The sequence below is a fragment of the Acanthochromis polyacanthus genome, chromosome 8, assembly GCF_021347895.1.
Source record: "Acanthochromis polyacanthus isolate Apoly-LR-REF ecotype Palm Island chromosome 8, KAUST_Apoly_ChrSc, whole genome shotgun sequence".
NCBI lineage: Eukaryota > Metazoa > Chordata > Actinopteri > Pomacentridae > Acanthochromis > Acanthochromis polyacanthus.
In genome coordinates, this window is record NC_067120.1 from 27,008,906 (window position 1) to 27,028,699 (window position 19,794).

Here is a 19,794-nt window from a genome sequence, read left to right on the forward strand (position 1 = left end):
CATTTTCTTTGTCCCCATTGTTTCAGGTTCTTTAGGACTTGTACCAACATCCCTTTCAATCACAGGCCTGCTCTCTCTGAGAATAGGGCAGCTTTGTGTTTTGTTGCATTGTGGAATTTGGAGCATTCACTTCAGTGATCATCATTCATGTCCTCACACAGGGCTTGCCTGATTATTCCTGCTCACTGAAGCACATAATGTATTTATTTTCCTTCTAAACATGCAATATCTCTCCCTGTGTAGGACCACTAATTGCTCCATGAGGAATAAGGGGCCATGGCACTGATAGGGTTCCATCTCCTACCGCTGGTCTTGTGGGCTGGCATTGGGGTAAAGTTCCACGTTGGGGATGAGCAGATGAAGCCAGCCCGGACACCACTGATCCCTCATCGGCCTTTTGTCGTAGTTTGGAATGCTCCAACTGAGTCATGCCGCTTTCGGTTTAAGGTAGACCTGGACCTCAGCATTTTCGACATTGTAGCAAACCTCAATGAAACATTAAGTGGACCAAATGTCACCATATTCTACCACAGCCATCTGGGATATTACCCATACTATTCCAACTCTGGCATCCCTGTCAATGGTGGCTTGCCACAAAACCAGAGCATTTCCAAACATCTGAGCAAGGCCAGGGCTGATATTGACAAGCTAATTCCCCATAAAGACTTTCGAGGCCTAGGCGTCATTGACTGGGAGAACTGGAGGCCTCAATGGGTCCGAAACTGGGGATCCAAGGATATTTACCGCAACAAGTCCAAGGAACAGATCCGAAAACTCCACCCAAACTGGCCAGAAAGCAAAGTAGAAAAGGAAGCAAAGGAAAGCTTTGAGAGAGCTGGGCAAACTTTCATGAACCTAACCCTGGCACTGGCTGAAGGTCGCAGGCCAGATGGGCTGTGGGGGTTTTATCTGTTCCCAGATTGCTACAACTATGGCTACAAGCAGCATCCACAACGCTACACAGGGGAATGCCCCAATGTTGAGCATGTTCGCAATGACCATCTGATGTGGCTCTGGAAGGAGAGTACAGCCCTCTATCCATCCATCTACCTGGACTATGAGCTAAAGTCTTCCTCCAACACTGTCAAATTTGTCCACTATCGTGTGAAGGAAGCCATGAGGATTGCCTCCATTGCTCGTCCAGACTTCACATTACCAGTATTTGTCTACTCCAGACCTTTCTATGCCTATACCTTTGTAGTTCTCGCAGAGGTAAGTTTTCAGTTTTTTAATGGACCAAAACACTGTAGTATGTGTGCCCACTGGATATGTTTTAAGTTGAAAAATAACCTGTGATTAAGGCCCTTACGACATACACCATTGTCCAGACTTAATTTCCTTCCTTAAGTGTGTTTGTGGCCTTGAGAGCATTTGCACCTTACCAGTTGAAAAATTGCACATTGATACTTTTTATACTCCAGTGTTAACTATTGCTAAAAAGGTATTTGTTTTTTTGTTGAAGAGTGACCTGGTTCACACCATTGGAGAGAGTGCTGCCTTAGGAGCATCAGGTGTTGTTCTCTGGGGTTCATCAGAGTATGCTCGATCACAGGTAGCACAAATTAATCACAGGTGCAAACTTGGTGTCTTTAAAGCTGCTGTCCGGAGTTTCCGTTTGTTTTCAATTTATGTATCATTTTTTAACAAAGCTTAAATGTGTTAGTCTAGTTCGATACTATAATATAAAGTTAGTATAACGCAATATGAAAATTTATTCCTGAGCTCCGCCTTCCTCTCATAGACCCCCATGTTATTCCAAAAAGCGCCGGTTGCTGCCGACCAATCAAGTTCGAGCTTCAGCTTTGTCATGCTGTCAATCAACGGTTACGCGCACAGCAAGCAAGCCCATGCAGAGGTGGGCGAGCTACGCACTACGCAACCGGGCGCACATTTGTTTTGCTTGTGGAGGAGAGAGCATCAGGGCTCAGCAACTTCCAGAAAAGTTACCAATCCCACGGCTTGTCAGGCCAAGAGACTGCAGGACGTTTTTTGGCTCGGGGTGCTCGCGTCGCTCCCCGACCACGGCCCTCCATAGCCCGCCTGACGGCTTCGTTTAGATGCCCGACCTCTGGAGGAAGATGTTGGGGCGTCTGGGACATACTCTTCGTCAGAGGAGTCATGCAATTCTGAACTCTAGATAGAAATAAATAAACAATCTAACACATATACACACGTAAATGCACTAAGTTTGATAAACAACGTCATCGAGAGGGATACACGAGTGTAATCACATATTGAAACTTTACTAGTTCGTCCTAGCAGATTCATGTTATTTTGGTATTAGGACAAGTTAGACTCAATACAGCATTCTAACGTAATTCCTTTATTATTTACTAAATGTAGAAGAGGGGAAAACAGCAAAACAGGCGAGATGCTGCAGCACTCCGGGCACTTCTCTCATGTACTGCGCGTGTGCACAAATAAAGGGGCGAAATCAGAGGGAGGGAGGGTGGGACCACCAGTGTTCTGGGAGACGCTGCGATTCAAACTCCGGACAGCAGCTTTAATGTCTTCTCCAGAGATATGTATTTAAGTTATATGTTTTTTGTCAGGAAATTTACAAGACAAAATCTGATTCATGTGTGACAGTGGGCAGAATTTATGTTGATGATGGTGGATTGTTACCCCTTTCAATTTTTACATGGTAACAATGACAAAAAGTACAAACAATAAAGTGAAAATCTAAACAGTCATAGCCTTCAGTGAAGGAAACCAACGTAAGAGCTGATGGTATACTGGAGAGAAATGCCCAAAAGAGATGTAAAGCAGAGAAAATCTGTGGTTACCAGTTTAAAATGAGAAAAACACTACTATGATCTCTGTTTCAGACTTTGACAGTATGTTCTGTCTCCTTTCTCCTTCAGAGGAACTGCCTGACAGTGAAGAAATACATTGATGGTCCTCTGGGACATTATGTCATCAATGTCACGTCAGCTGCTAAGCTGTGCAGCAAAGCACTGTGCAAGAAGAATGGTAGATGTGTTCGCAAGAGCCTGGACTCAGGAGCTTACTTGCACCTCAACCCACGCTTCTTCCACATCCACCGCAACCCAACACCTAGGGGCCCCCGCTTCCACGTCAGTGGTCACCTCAACAATCATGATATCCTGGACATGAAGCACAAATTCACCTGCCAGTGCTACCTAGGCTGGACAGGTGTTTACTGCGAGATGCCTCAGGCTCTGACCCCGCCCCCTCTCAAACCCCAGCCTGCTGTCCCGCTCCCTCTTCCTTGGGGGAACAGAATACTAGGAGATGTCCTGTTCCTCCTATCCCTCCATTTTTCCTGCCTGTGCATCATCATGTTCTTGGGACTCTGTCTGTTTATCAAGTGCCTCATACTGTAAACAGCTGCTAAAGAGTCTCAGTCAGACTGCATTGAGCTGCAGTTCCTCCAATTTCCACTAGTTTGAAAAATCTGTATTGAAATAAATAGGAAAACTGCTGATGTCTCAATGCAAAAACATAAGTCCTTATTTTAATGACTTTGTGACTATTTTGAAAATGATTTTTAATTTAATTAATATAAGTATCAAGCTACCCTGCTGGCTTGAATCTGCACTGTACAAAATGGCGACAAAATAAATAAATAAATAAACAAGTAAATAAATAATTCTGTGAAAAAACAAGGAAATAAATGTGTAAATATAAGGGGGATAAATAAAAGAATAATTAAATAAATATATACATAAATAAAAAGGTAAATTTTGCATTTGCTTTTCAATTTTCTCTTTTTTCCTTTTATTTTTCCATTTTGTCATTTTTTCTATTTTGTCATTGTCTTTTCCATTTTGCATGTGCTGTGACTTAAATAGACTGAGCTGTCAATCAAATGGCTCTGGGCAGGACTTTCTTAGATTTACTGTTTTCTCCAGTTTAGCTTCAGAGACTCAGCAGATATTCAGGACTACTGACAACACAGAGCCTTAACCTTACTGTTGTAATCATATTTAGGTTTTCTAAACTTTACATTAATGTGAACCAGCATCTCCACAGACAGTTGATGGACTGAGCTGTCAATCAAATTGCTGTGGGTGGGGCTTTCTGTCCAGGGTGGGTCGTTAAGACCATAGATACATTTATAGAAGACTCGATACGCCAGTACTCTGTAGCAGCCGGCTAAGCGACGTGCTTACGTGGCGGCCATCTTGGAGGAGGCAACATAATTTGCTCATTTCTCAACCGATTTTCATGTGGTTTACTTTATTGTCGACGTCAAAACATGTGCTATTAATACAGAAAATTTTATTTATTAAAAAAAAACGGAAAAAGGCTTTCTACCAATGTAGCCTGCAATTTTAGTTATCTTATTCTTTACATCCAGAGGCCAGGGAATCTTTTATGTTCAGCCATTACATATATAAATGTAAGATTTACATTGCAAATACTTAGATATATAGCTATATGAACAAAAAAGAGAGAGAGAAAAAATATACATATATAGAAAATATTTTTTTTGATCAAAAGATTTAACTGTAAAGGTAATCAAATAACAATTTCTATCTATCTATCTATCTATCTATCTATCTATCTATCTATCTATCTATCTATCTATCTATCTATCTATCTATCTATCTACACACGTGGACAAAATTGTTGGTACCCCTCAGTTAAAGAAGGAAAAACCCACAATTCTCACTGAAATCACTTGAAACTCACAAAAGTAACAATAAATAAAAATTTATTGAAAATTAAATAATCAAAAACTGCCATTACTTTTGAATTGTTGATTAACATAATTATTTAAAAAACAAACTAATGAAACAGGCCTGGACAAAAATGATGGTACCTCTATAAAAGATTGAAAACTATTTGACCAGAGTGACATGATTAACTCAGGTGTGTCATTTAATTGACATCACAGGTGTTTCCAAACTCATAATCAGTCAGTCTGCCTATTTAAAGGGAGACAAGTCATCACCCTGCTGTTTGGTGAAAAGGTGTGTACCACACTGAACATGGACAACAGAAAGCGAAGGAGAGAATTGTCCCAGGACATCCGAAAAAAATTATAGACAAACATCTTAAAGGTAAAGGCTATAAGACCATCTCTAAACAGCTTGAAGTTCCTGTGACAACAGTGGCTCATATTATTCAGAAGTTCAAGACCCACGGGACAGTAGCCAACCTCCCTGGACGTGGCCGCAAGAGGAAAATTGATGACAAATTGAAGAGACGGATCGTTGGAATTGTATCCAAAGAGCCCAGAGCAACCTCCAAAGAAATTAAAGGTGAACTCCAAGGCCAAGGTACATCAGTGTCAGATCGCACCATTCGTCGCTGTTTGAGCCAAAGTGGACTTCATGGGAGACGACCAAGGAGGACACCACTGCTGAAAAAAACTCATAAAAAAGCCAGACTGGAATTTGCAAAAATGCATGTTGACAAGCCACAAAGCTTCTGGGAGAATGTCCTTTGGACAGATGAGACCAAACTGGAGCTTTTTGGTAAGGCACATCAACTCTATGTTCATAGACTCAAAAACCAAGCATACGAAGAAAAGAACACTGTCCCTACGGTGAAACATGGAGGAGGTTCAGTAATGTTTTGGGGCTGCTTTGCTGCATCTGGCACAGGGTGTCTTGAAAGTGTGCAAGGTACGATGAAATCTGAAGACTATCAAGGCATTCTGGAGAGAAATGTGCTGCCTAGTGTCAGAAAGCTTGGTCTCAGTCGCAGGTCATGGGTCTTCCAACAGGACAACGATCCAAAACACACAGCCAAAAACACCCAAGAATGGCTGAGAGAAAAGCGTTGGACTATTCTAAAGGAGGCCTTCTATGAGCCCAGATCTGAATCCCATTGAACATATGTGGAAGGAGCTGAAACATGCCATTTGGAGAAGACACCCATCAAACCTGAGACAACTGGAGCTGTTTGCTCATGAGGAGTGGGCCAAAATACCTGTTGACAGCTGCAGAACGCTCATTGACAAATACAGAAATCGTTTAATTGCAGTGATTGCCTCAAAAGGTTGTGCAACAAAATATTAAGTTATGGGTACCATCATTTTTGTCCAGCCCTATTTCATTAGTTTGTTTTTTTAAATAATTATGTTAATCAACAATTCAAAAGTGATGGCTGATTTTGATTATTTAATTTTCAATAAATTTTTATTTATTGTTACTTTTGTGAGTTTCAAGTGATTTCAGTGAGAATTGTGGGTTTTTCCTTCTTTAACTGAGGGGTACCAACAATTTTGTCCACGTGTGTATATAATTCCACTTGCAGGAATCTGCTTCTGTTTGTTGTTTTTGGCTCAGTGGCGCCCTCTTTGGAGCTGTGGTGTGTGGCTGGTGTTGGGGGCATGCTGTCAGTTCCAGAGAGACGTCAATGAGGTAGGTCAGAGAGCACAGCACGGGATCACAAATAGTTTCTTTCGTGTTATTATTTTGTTTATTCTTTGAGTATATGTTAAATATGATCATCCGGATGTCGAGTGGAGAGTGTTTGTTGTGTATGTTTTATGCTTGTATGTGTTCTCTTATATGTGTTTGGACATGAGACACTCTGTGAGCTAGCTATGTAGCGACCATTAGCTGAATGAACGTGCTCTTTTTCTTTAGTATACCGTGCTTGAGACGACTGACCTGCTGACCAGTGGTTCCTTTTGTTTTACCAGGTACATATTCTGTTCCAGTAATTTGTTATATTGCATAATGTGTAGTATAATTAGTATAGAACGCTGTCAGTTCCAGAGAGACGTCAATGAGTGTACCGTGCTTGAGACGACTGACCTGCTGACCAGTGGTTCCTTTTGTTTTACCAGCATTAAATGGCACAGAGCAGACGACATTGGCCTCCTTTGTTAAAAATACACAACGCAGAGTCGAGGGGTTTGGACCAGCCAGTGACAAAGTGTTGCTGTGCATGGTTACATTGGTGCCATGACCCGCTACTCTACGTGACTGCGGCCGATCGGGACCCGTCTACTCCCTGGAGGGACGCTGTGGTGGCGCAGAGCTGAGGCGTGCGATCGGGACGACAGCACGGGAAGTGAGTTGGTGTTTCAGAGGAATCATCTTCGCCACGGTTACACCCAATGACGTATATACACTGTGTTCCAAATTATTATGCAAAGTACATTTTACTCAAATTTTCATGAATAATTGATGCAAATGTCAGTCAGTATAATTTTCAAGTCATCAGCCGTTAGAGTTTCAATCAAATTTCATTGAACAAATCTCGTAATGATAACAGTATTTTTACAATAAATAATACAATAAATAACTCAAAGTCCACTGTTCCAAATTATTAAGCATAGCAGCGTTTCAAGACATTTTATAGGCTGTAAAGAACTCAAAATGGTCACATGTTGAATTTGTAGCATTATAAGACCATATAAAATAAAATATTTTTGATTGAAATAACTTTTGAATAAGCAAGTCGAGTTACATGTTAATATAGGACCCCTTGCTTGATGTCACTTTCATAAGCCTTGCATCCATTGAACTTGTGAGTTCTTGGACAGTTTCAGCTTTATTTTCTTTGCAGGATGTTAGAATAGCGTCCCAAGCTGCTGCTTGGATATGAACTGCCTCCCACCCTCATAGATCTTTTGCTTGATGATGCTCCAGAGGTTCTCAATAGGGTTGAGGTCAGGAGAAGATGGTGGCCACACCATCAGTTTCTCTCCTCTTATGCCCATAGCAGCCAGTGACTCAGTGGTGTTCTTTGCAGCATGAGATGGGGCATTGTCATGCATGAAGATGATTTTTAGTCGGAAGGTACGGTTCTTCTTTTTGTACCATGGAAGAAAGTGGTCAGTCAGAAACTCTACATACTTTGCAGAGGTCATTTTCACACCCTCAGGGACCCTAAAGGGACCTACCAGCTCTCTCCCCATGATTCCAGCCCAAAACTTGACACCCCCACCCCCTTGCTGCCGTCTCAGCCTTGTTGGGACATTGTGGCCATTCACCAACCATCCGCTGCTCCAGCCATCTGGGCCATCAAGGGTTGCACGGCACTCATCGGTGAACAAAACTGTTTGAAAATTAGTCTTCATGTATTCCTGAGCCCACTGCAACCGTTTCTGCTTGTGAGCATTGTTTAGGGGTGGCCGAACATTAGCTTTAAGCACACTTGCAAACTTCTTGAGGATCCTACACCTCGAGGTTCGTGGGACTCCAGAGCATATATTTTGCTGAAATTTGGTATGCAGGTCCGGTCTGCTGAAAATTTCAATATTCTGAAAACAAATTCTTGAAAAACTCTATGGCGCCACCTAGGGACAAAAAAAAAATGTATAAATCACAAAAAACCTCAGCTCTGCGCACAGGAATGTCGTGGAGACATGCAACCGCCACTCACGCGTCCATCTGCTCGAGCTCTACGAAAACCTGTCCAACTAATTTCAGCTATCTTCAATCTAGGGGGCGCTAATACCTGAAATATGAAAACCCTTTAAAGATTATCTCCTCCGAAACCGTACAATATTTCGGCTTCATATTTGCACAGATTATAGTGAATATCCAGCCAAACAAAAGTTATCAAAAGAAAAAGGCTAACTTGTCAAGTTTTTCTTTTATAAGCTGTCAAAGTTTGTCTTCACTTGAAATATTGTTTTGCTTCAATTTCGCCCCCTAAACGTGCATGTATTTTGCTGAAATTTGGGACGCAGGTCCGTTTTGCTGAACATTTCAATATTCTGAAAACAAATTCTGGAAAAACTCTATAGCGCCACCTAGGGACACAAAAAACCTGCATGAATCACAATTAACCTCAGCTCTTCGCACAGGAATGTCGTAGAGACATGCAACCGCCACTCACGCGTCCATCTGCTCGAGCTCTACGAAAACCTGCTGACGCATTTCAGCTATCTTCAATCTAGGGGACGCTATAACCCAAAATATGAAAACCCTTTAAACATTATCTCCTCCGAAACCGTACAATATTCTGGCTTCATATTTGCACAGATTATAGTGAATATCCAGCCAAACAAAAGTTATCAAAAGAAAAAGGCTAACTTGTCAAGTTTTTCTTTAATAAGCTGTCAAAGTTTGTCTTCACTTGAAATATTGTTTTGCTTCAATTTCGTCCCCTAAACGTGCATGTATTTTGCTGAAATTTGGGACGCAGGTCCGTTTTGCTGAACATTTCAATTTTCTGAAAACAAATTCTGGAAAAACTCTATAGCGCCACCGAGGGACACAAAAAACCTGCATGAATCACAAATAACCTCAGCTCTTCGCACAGGAATGTCGTAGAGACATGCAACCGCCACTCACGCGTCCATCTGCTCGAGCTCTACGAAAACCTGTCCAACTAATTTCAGCTATCTTCAATCTAGGGGGCGCTATTGCCTGAAATATGAAAAGCCTTTAAAGATTATCTCCTCCGAAACCGTACAATATTTCGGCTTCATATTTGCACAGATTATAGTGAATATCCAGCCAAACAAAAGTTATCAAAAGAAAAAGGCTAACTTGTCTAGTTTTTCTTTTATAAGCTGTCAAAGTTTGTCTTCACCTGATACCATGTTTCGCTTCAATATCGCCCCCTAAACGTGCATGTATTTTGCTGAAATTTGGGACACAGGTCCAGTCTGCTGAAAATTTCAATATTCTGAAAACAAATTCTGGAAAAACTCTATGGCGCCACCTGAGGACACAAATACTGCAAAAATCACAAATGGTCTCAGCTCTTTGCACAGGAATGTCGTACAGACATGCAACCACCACTCACACGTTCGTCTGCTCGAGCTCTACGAAAACCTGCCGACGCATTTCAGCTATCTTCAATCTAGTGGGCGCTATAACCCAAAATATGCAAACCCTTTAAACATTATCTCCTCCGAAACCGTACAATATTCTGGCTTCATATTTGGACAGATTATAGTGAATATCCAGCCAAACAAAAGTTATCAAAAGAAAAATGCTAACTTGTCTAGTTTTTCTTTTATAAGCTAACAAAGGTTGTCTTCACCTGAAACCATGTTTCGCTTCAATTTGACCCCCTAAATGTGCATGACTTTATATGAAATTTTGCACGCACGTTCACCCGCTGGAGCTCTACGAAAACCTGTCCGAACGATTTCAGCTATCGTCAATCTAGGGGGCGCTATAACCCAAAATATGAAAACCTTTCAAAGATTATCTCCTCCGACACCGTTCAATATTCCGGCTTCATATTTGGACAGATTATAGTGAATATCCAGCCAAACAAAAGTTATCAAAAGAAAAAGGCTAACTTGTCTACTTTTTCTTTTATAAGCTGTCAAAGTTTGTCTTCACCTGAAACCATGTTCCGCTTAATTTGACCCCCGAAACGTGCATGTATTTTGCTGAAATTTGGTATGCAGGTCCGGTCTGCTGAAAATTTCAATATTCTGAAAACAAATTCTTGAAAAACTCTATGGCGCCACCTAGGGACACAAAAAAACTGTATAAATCACAAAAAACCTCAGCTCTGCGCACAGGAATGTCGTGGAGACATGCAACCGCCACTCACGCGTGCATCTGCTCGAGCTCTACGAAAACCTGTCCAACTAATTTCAGCTATCTTCAATCTAGGGGGCGCTAATACCTGAAATATGAAAACCCTTTAAAGATTATCTCCTCCGAAACCGTACAATATTTCGGCTTCATATTTGCACAGATTATAGTGAATATCCAGCCAAACAAAAGTTATCAAAAGAAAAAGGCTAACTTGTCAAGTTTTTCTTTTATAAGCTGTCAAAGTTTGTCTTCACTTGAAATATTGTTTTGCTTCAATTTCGCCCCCTAAACGTGCATGTATTTTGCTGAAATTTGGGACGCAGGTCCATTTTGCTGAACATTTCAATTTTCTGAAAACAAATTCTGGAAAAACTCTATAGCGCCACCTAGGGACACAAAAAACCTGCATGAATCACAATTAACCTCAGCTCTTCGCACAGGAATGTCGTAGAGACATGCAACCGCCACTCACGCGTCCATCTGCTCGAGCTCTACGAAAACCTGCTGACGCATTTCAGCTATCTTCAATCTAGGGGGCGCTATAACCCAAAATATGAAAACCCTTTAAACATTATCTCCTCCGAAACCGTACAATATTCTGGCTTCATATTTGCACAGATTATAGTGAATATCCAGCCAAACAAAAGTTATCAAAAGAAAAAGGCTAACTTGTCAAGTTTTTCTTTAATAAGCTGTCAAAGTTTGTCTTCACTTGAAATATTGTTTTGCTTCAATTTCGTCCCCTAAACGTGCATGTATTTTGCTGAAATTTGGGACGCAGGTCCGTTTTGCTGAACATTTCAATTTTCTGAAAACAAATTCTGGAAAAACTCTATAGCGCCACCGAGGGACACAAAAAACCTGCATGAATCACAAATAACCTCAGCTCTTCGCACAGGAATGTCGTAGAGACATGCAACCACCACTCACGCGTTCGTCTGCTCGAGCTCTACCAAACTTGTTGGACTGATTTGAGCTATCTTCAATCTAGGGGGCGCTATAACCCAAAATATGAAAAGCCTTTAAAGATTATCTCCTCCGAAACCGTACAATATTTCGGCTTCATATTTGCACAGATTATAGTGAATATCCAGCCAAACAAAAGTTATCAAAAGAAAAAGGCTAACTTGTCAAGTTTTTCTTTTATAAGCTGTCAAAGTTTGTCTTCACTTGAAATATTGTTTTGCTTCAATTTCGCCCCCTAAACGTGCATGTATTTTGCTGAAATTTGGGACGCAGGTCCAGTCTGCTGAAAATTTCAATATTCTGAAAACAAATTCTGGAAAAACTCTATGGCGCCACCTGAGGACACAAATACTGCAAAAATCACAAATGGTCTCAGCTCTTTGCACAGGAATGTCGTACAGACATGCAACCACCACTCACACGTTCGTCTGCTCGAGCTCTACGAAAACCTGCCGACGCATTTCAGCTATCTTCAATCTAGTGGGCGCTATAACCCAAAATATGCAAACCCTTTAAACATTATCTCCTCCGAAACCGTACAATATTCTGGCTTCATATTTGGACAGATTATAGTGAATATCCAGCCAAACAAAAGTTATCAAAAGAAAAATGCTAACTTGTCTAGTTTTTCTTTTATAAGCTAACAAAGGTTGTCTTCACCTGAAACCATGTTTCGCTTCAATTTGACCCCCTAAATGTGCATGACTTTATATGAAATTTTGCACGCACGTTCACCCGCTGGAGCTCTACGAAAACCTGTCCGAACGATTTCAGCTATCGTCAATCTAGGGGGCGCTATAACCCAAAATATGAAAACCTTTCAAAGATTATCTCCTCCGACACCGTTCAATATTCCGGCTTCATATTTGGACAGATTATAGTGAATATCCAGCCAAACAAAAGTTATCAAAAGAAAAAGGCTAACTTGTCTACTTTTTCTTTTATAAGCTGTCAAAGTTTGTCTTCACCTGAAACCATGTTCCGCTTAATTTGACCCCCGAAACGTGCATGTATTTTGCTGAAATTTGGTATGCAGGTCCGGTCTGCTGAAAATTTCAATATTCTGAAAACAAATTCTTGAAAAACTCTATGGCGCCACCTAGGGACACAAAAAAACTGTATAAATCACAAAAAACCTCAGCTCTGCGCACAGGAATGTCGTGGAGACATGCAACCGCCACTCACGCGTGCATCTGCTCGAGCTCTACGAAAACCTGTCCAACTAATTTCAGCTATCTTCAATCTAGGGGGCGCTAATACCTGAAATATGAAAACCCTTTAAAGATTATCTCCTCCGAAACCGTACAATATTTCGGCTTCATATTTGCACAGATTATAGTGAATATCCAGCCAAACAAAAGTTATCAAAAGAAAAAGGCTAACTTGTCAAGTTTTTCTTTTATAAGCTGTCAAAGTTTGTCTTCACTTGAAATATTGTTTTGCTTCAATTTCGCCCCCTAAACGTGCATGTATTTTGCTGAAATTTGGGACGCAGGTCCATTTTGCTGAACATTTCAATTTTCTGAAAACAAATTCTGGAAAAACTCTATAGCGCCACCTAGGGACACAAAAAACCTGCATGAATCACAATTAACCTCAGCTCTTCGCACAGGAATGTCGTAGAGACATGCAACCGCCACTCACGCGTCCATCTGCTCGAGCTCTACGAAAACCTGCTGACGCATTTCAGCTATCTTCAATCTAGGGGGCGCTATAACCCAAAATATGAAAACCCTTTAAACATTATCTCCTCCGAAACCGTACAATATTCTGGCTTCATATTTGCACAGATTATAGTGAATATCCAGGCAAACAAAAGTTATCAAAAGAAAAAGGCTAACTTGTCAAGTTTTTCTTTAATAAGCTGTCAAAGTTTGTCTTCACTTGAAATATTGTTTTGCTTCAATTTCGTCCCCTAAACGTGCATGTATTTTGCTGAAATTTGGGACGCAGGTCCGTTTTGCTGAACATTTCAATTTTCTGAAAACAAATTCTGGAAAAACTCTATAGCGCCACCGAGGGACACAAAAAACCTGCATGAATCACAAATAACCTCAGCTCTTCGCACAGGAATGTCGTAGAGACATGCAACCACCACTCACGCGTTCGTCTGCTCGAGCTCTACCAAACTTGTTGGACTGATTTGAGCTATCTTCAATCTAGGGGGCGCTATAACCCAAAATATGAAAACCCTTTAAAGATTATCTCCTCTGACACCGTACAATATTCTGGCTTCATATTTGGACAGGTTATAGTGAATATCCAGCCAAACAAAACTTATCAAAAGAAAAAGGCTAACTTGTCTAGTTTTTCTTTTATAAGCTGTCAAAGTTTGTGTTCACCTGAAACCACGTTTCGCTTAATTTGACCCCCTAAACGTGCATAACTTTTTGTGAAATTTGGCACGCACGTTCGCCCACTCAAGCTCTACGAAAACCTGTCTGATAGATTTGTGCTATCTGCAATCTAGGGGGCGCTATAACCCAAAATATGAAAATCCTTTATAGATTATCTCCTCCGAAACCATAGTGTATTCCGGCTTCATATTTGGACAGATTATAGTGAATATCCAGCCAAACAAAAGTTATCGAAAGAAAAATACTAACTTGTGTAGTTTTTTCCTTTATAAGCTGTCAAAGTTTGTCTTCACCTGAAACCATGTTTCGCTTCAATTTCAACCCCATGTATTTTGCTGAAATTTGGGACGCAGGTGCAGTCCCCTGAAAATTTCAATATTCTGCAAAAAATATCTTGAAAAACTTTGTAGCGCCACCTCGGGACACAAATACTGAAAAGGTCACAAATGGCCTCAGCTCTTTGCACAGGAATGTCGTAGAGACATGCAACCACCACTCACGTGTTCATCTACTCGAGCTCTACGAAAACCTGTGTACGAATTTGAGTTATCTTCAATCTAGGGGGCGCTATAACCTGAAATATGCAAACCCTTTAAACATTATCTCCTCTGAAACCGTACAATATTGAGGCAGAGGAACTCCTCTGGGTTACATCTTCGGTCACGGACGGCACTTGCTTGCCAACCGCGCGGGGGGCAGGGCGAGGTCCCGCCCAATGCTGCTTGCAGCTTTAATTAGGGACCGAGCCAGCGAAGCAGGCCAGCAGAGCTCAGCGAAGCAGGCCAGCAGAGCTGGCCAGCGGAGCTGGCGAGACCCTATTGTATTTGCTTGGTTTCTTCTTCTTATTATTATTATTATTATTATTATTATTATTATTATTATTATTTTACAAGTCCACCACGTTTCACTTAATTTGACCCCCTAAACATGCATAACTTTTTATGAAATTTGGCACGCACATCGGGTCACGCGAAAAATTCGATATTCTGAAAACAAAACCTGCAAAAACTCTATAGCGCCACCTCGGGACATGAGAAACGGCAACAAACTACAAGGCCAACACAAAAGGCAGCAGCTCTTCGCACAGGAATGTCGAAGAAACATGCAACATCCACTCACGCTTTTGTCCACTCGAGCTCTAGGAATGCCTGTACAACTGATTTGAGCTATCTTTAATCTAGGGGGCGCTATAACTCAAAATATGAAAACCCTTAAAACTTTATCTCCTCCGAAACCGTACAATATTCCGGCTTCATATTTGCACAGATTATAGTGAATATCCAGCCAAACAAAAGTTATCAAAAGAAAAAGGCTAACTTGTCTAGTTTTTTGTTTATAAGCTGTCAAAATTTGTCTTCACCTGAAACCATGTTTCGCTTCAATTTTGTCCCCTAAACGTGCATGTATTTTGCTGAAACTTGGTAGGCAGGTTCAGTCTGCTGAAAATTTCAATATTTTGGAAACAAATTCTGGAAAAACTCTATAGCGCCACCGAGGGACACAAAAAACCTGCATGAATCACAAATAACCTCAGCTCTTCGCACAGGAATGTCGTAGAGACATGCAACCGCCACTCACGCGTCCATCTGCTCGAGCTCTACGAAAACCTGTCCAACTAATTTCAGCTATCTTCAATCTAGGGGGCGCTATTGCCTGAAATATGAAAAGCCTTTAAAGATTATCTCCTCCGAAACCGTACAATATTTCGGCTTCATATTTGCACAGATTATAGTGAATATCCAGCCAAATAAAAGTTATCAAAAGAAAAAGGCTAACTTGTCTAGTTTTTCTTTTATAAGCTGTCAAAGTTTGTCTTCACCTGAAACCATGTTTCGCTTCAATATCGCCCCCTAAACGTGCATGTATTTTGCTGAAATTTGGGACACAGGTCCAGTCTGCTGAAAATTTCAATATTCTGAAAACAAATTCTGGAAAAACTCTATGGCGCCACCTGAGGACACAAATACTGCAAAAATCACAAATGGTCTCAGCTCTTTGCACAGGAATGTCGTACAGACATGCAACCACCACTCACACGTTCGTCTGCTCGAGCTCTACGAAAACCTGCTGACGCATTTCAGCTATCTTCAATCTAGGGGGCGCTATAACCTGAAATATGCAAACCCTTTAAAAATTATCTCCTCTGAAACCGTACAATATTCCGGAAGAGGAACTCCTCTGGCTTTCATCTTCGGTGACGGATGGCACTTGCTTGCCGACCGCACGGGGGGGCAGGGCGAGGTCCCGCCCAATGCTGCTTGCAGCTTTAATTATTAGGGACCGAGCCAGCGAAGCAGGCCAGCGAAGCAGGCCAGCGGAGCTGGCGAGACCCTATTGTATTTGCTTCGTTTCTTATTAGGGACCGAGCCAGAGAAGCTGGCGAGACCCTATTGTATTTGCTCGGTTTCTTCTTATTATTATTATGGTCCGAGCACCAACGGTGCCGAAGGACCCTATTGGAACCTTAGGGTTTTTTATTATTATTATTATTATTATTCTGCCAAAACAACTGCATTTTTCAGGGCCTGAACATGCTCGAAAAGTCATGAAAATTTGCACACACATCAGAACTGGCGAAAAATTTCATATTTTTTAGGGCATGTGGAGGTGTGTGGCAAAATGGCTCCATAGCGCCCCCTACAAAATTTTAAAAAGTGGTATTAGGCCAACTCGGAGGGAATTTGGCCGAGAGCTAAAAAATTTGGGAGGCATATGCAGCACATCAGGAAACACAAAAAAGTCAATCACAGCCATGCTCTACACCCAACAGGAAGTGCGCCATCATGCGTTAACTGTACAAAATCTATGATGAACTCCTCCTTGGGGAAAAGTCTGAGCGATCTGAAATTTTGCCAGTACATACAGCAGACCTTCCTGAGAAAAAGTTATCAAAATCTTCCTCCATAGTCAAAGGGTGTGGTCGTGGCGGCCTGTCGAAATTTGATCCTTCGCCATGAAACAGGAAATGCTGTCTAACTCTCCTGAACATGCTCCGATCTGAATGAAACTTTACATGTATGATCACAGACCTGCCTCGATGACATCCATAAAGCAAGATTCATTCACAGTCACAGCGCCACCTTGTGGTATCAAGAATTTGACATTTTTTAGACTTTCATGTACTATTCTTAGCCTGTTGCTTAGATTCACCTCAGATGTTGTGACATAAGCTTGAACACATTGATGATGAATCACAGAAAAAATGGTGACGTGTCATAAAAAGGCGTGTCTGTGGCAGCGCAGTAAAGTTTGATGTTTCGCCATGAAAATTGAAGTGTTCATATCTCAGCTGCAAAAGATCTTATCTGCCCCAAACTTCATGTGCTGGTCACCAGAACCAGTTTGAGGACATCCACACTGAAAAATTTAGAAAAAGTCATAGCGCCACCTATTGGTAACAAGAAGTTTAGAAATTACATTTGCACACATCATTGCTCCAAACTTTGTCATATCCTTCTGGAAACTGGTCAGCTCAGTCTTCACCCCCTGACAATGACAACGTGTGAAAATTTTAGCATTTGATAAAATGCTGTTGCCGTGGCAACGTGTTGTTGTTGTGACAAACAAAGTACTTTTTGACAGGCTTAGAATGTTCAACAGCTCACCAAAATTTACACACACATCACAGTGGTCTCAACGAATAACACTGTATGCATCTCTACAGGGCATGTGCTATTGCGCCCCCTACAGTATGTTTAACAAACAGCCCCGGCAGCACGTTTCACCTACATCCACAAAATTTGGGAGGCCTATAGATCACACCAGGACACACAAAAAAGCCTCTTGGAGCCATCACCTAAACTCAACAGGAAGTCCGCCATTTTGAATTACGTGGAAAAATTTTCTCTATTTTTTTAATTTTTGAGAGCGAACTCCTCCTATGGGTTAACTCCTACAGACCTCAAATTTTGCCAAGATATACAACACAATCTCCTGATCAAAAGTTATTAAAAGATTCTTCCAGAGTCAAAGGGTGTGGACATGGCGACCTCCAGAATTTTGATGGTTCGCCATGAAACATCAAGTGGTATCTTACTATCCTCTGCATGCTCCAATCTACCTCAGACCTCACATGATTAAACACAGTCATGTCTTGATCACATTTATAGACTAAAATACATTCACAGCATGTACCATAGCGCCCCCTACAGCATTTTTAAAAATAGCCTCAACAGAGACTTTCACCTATGACTATGAAATTTGGCATGCAAATGTAGCATGTCAGTGCAAACAAAAAAGTCTCTTGGAGTCATTCTCTAAACCCAACAGAAAGTCGGCCAATTTTAATTAAATGTCAGATTTTTGGTGTTTTTGGTGATTTTCAACAATTCATTTCTCACAGGCAATAACTCCAAAACATCTGAATTTGGGAAAATATATTAGACACGTCTTCAGGTTGCATATTTGCGAAAATTGTTCATAAAACTCAAAGGGCGTGGCCATGGCGGCCAACTGAACTTTAATGTTACGCCATGAAGCAGGACGTCTTGTGTAAATCCCCTGTACACGCTGCAATCCGCCTCAAACTTTACATGTTTGATCAGAGTCCAGTCCTGATGAGTTTCATAGACTACTATACAGTCACAGAGATAGCGCCACCTGGTGGATGGACACAAAGTGCTGCATAAATAGCCTGTACATGCTCAAATTTGCCTGAAATTTGACCTGTGTGCTCAGAATCCAGCCTTTGTGACATTCATGGGCCTAAATACACTCTCAGTCGTAGCATTGCCTGGTGGAGATGCTTGGGGTCGCCGACCAGCAAGTATGCGAGGACCTGTTCAACGCTGCTCGCAGCTTTAATTATTATTATTATTTTACAAGTCCACCACGTTTTGCTTAATTTGACCCCCTAAACGTGCATAACTTTTTGAGAAATTTGGCACGTACGTCGGGTCACGCGAAAAATTCGATATTCTGAAAAAAAAATCTGCATAAAGTCTATAGCGCCACCTAGGGACACGACAAACGGCAACAAACCACAAGGGCAACACAAAAGGCTACAGCTCTTCGCACAGCAATGTCGTAGAGACATGCAACCACCACTCACATGTTTGTCCGCTCGAGCCCGACGAAAACCTGTCTGGCCGATTTGAGCTATCCTCAATCTAGGGGGCGCTATAACCCCAAATATGAAAACCCTTAAAACATTATCTCCTCCGAAACCGTACAAAATTTCGGCTTCATATTTGCACAGATTATAGTGAATATCCAGCCAAACAAAAGTTATCAAAAGAAAAAGGCTAACTTGTCTAGTTTTTCTTTTATAAGCTGTCAAAGTTTGTCTTCACCTGAAACCATGTTTCGCTTCAATATCGCCCCCTAAACGTGCATGTATTTTGCAGAAATTTGGGACACAGGTCCAGTGTGCTGAAAATTTCAATATTCTGAAAACAAATTCTGGAAAAACTCTATAGCGCCACCTAGGGACACAAAAAAAACTGTATAAATCACAAATAAAATCAGCTCGTCGCACAGGAATGTCGTAGAGACATGCAACCACCACTCACGCGTTCGTCTGCTCGAGCTCTACCAAACTTTTTGGACTGATTTGAGCCATCTTCAATCTCGGGGGCGCTATAACCCAAAATATGAAAACCCTTTAAAGATTATCTCCTCTAACACCGTTCAATATTCCGGCTTCATATTTGGACAGGTTATAGTGAATTTACAGCCAAACAAAAGTTATAAAAAGAAAAACGCTAACTTGTCTAGTTTTTCTTTTATAAGCTGTCAAAGTTTGTCTTCACCTGAAAACATGTTCCGCTTAATTAGACCCCCGAAACGTGCATGTATTTTGCTGAAATTTGGCACACTCGTTCGCCCGCTCAAGCTCTACGAAAACCTGTCTGCCCGATTTGAGCCATCTTCAATCTAGGGGGCGCTATAACCCAAAATATGAAAACCCTTTAAAGATTATCTCCTCCGAAACCGTACAATATTCTGGCTTCATATTTGGACAGATTATAGTGAATATCCAGCAAAACAAAAGTTATCAAAAGAAAAATGATAACTTGTCTCGTTTTTCTTTT

General features: G+C 41.2%; 1 protein-coding gene across 1 annotated transcript; it reads left to right on the plus strand.

Annotated features, from left to right (window-relative positions):
• The first annotated feature begins 259 nt into the window (after positions 1-259).
• hyal6 (hyaluronoglucosaminidase 6) lies at positions 260-3,646 on the plus strand. The gene is made up of 3 exons (XM_022221277.2): positions 260-1,212; positions 1,463-1,552; positions 2,865-3,646. The coding sequence occupies exons 1-3, from the start codon at positions 277-279 to the stop codon at positions 3,345-3,347; spliced, it is 1,509 nt and encodes a 502-aa protein (XP_022076969.1). The 5' UTR covers positions 260-276; the 3' UTR covers positions 3,348-3,646.
• The last annotated feature ends 16,148 nt before the right edge of the window (positions 3,647-19,794 follow it).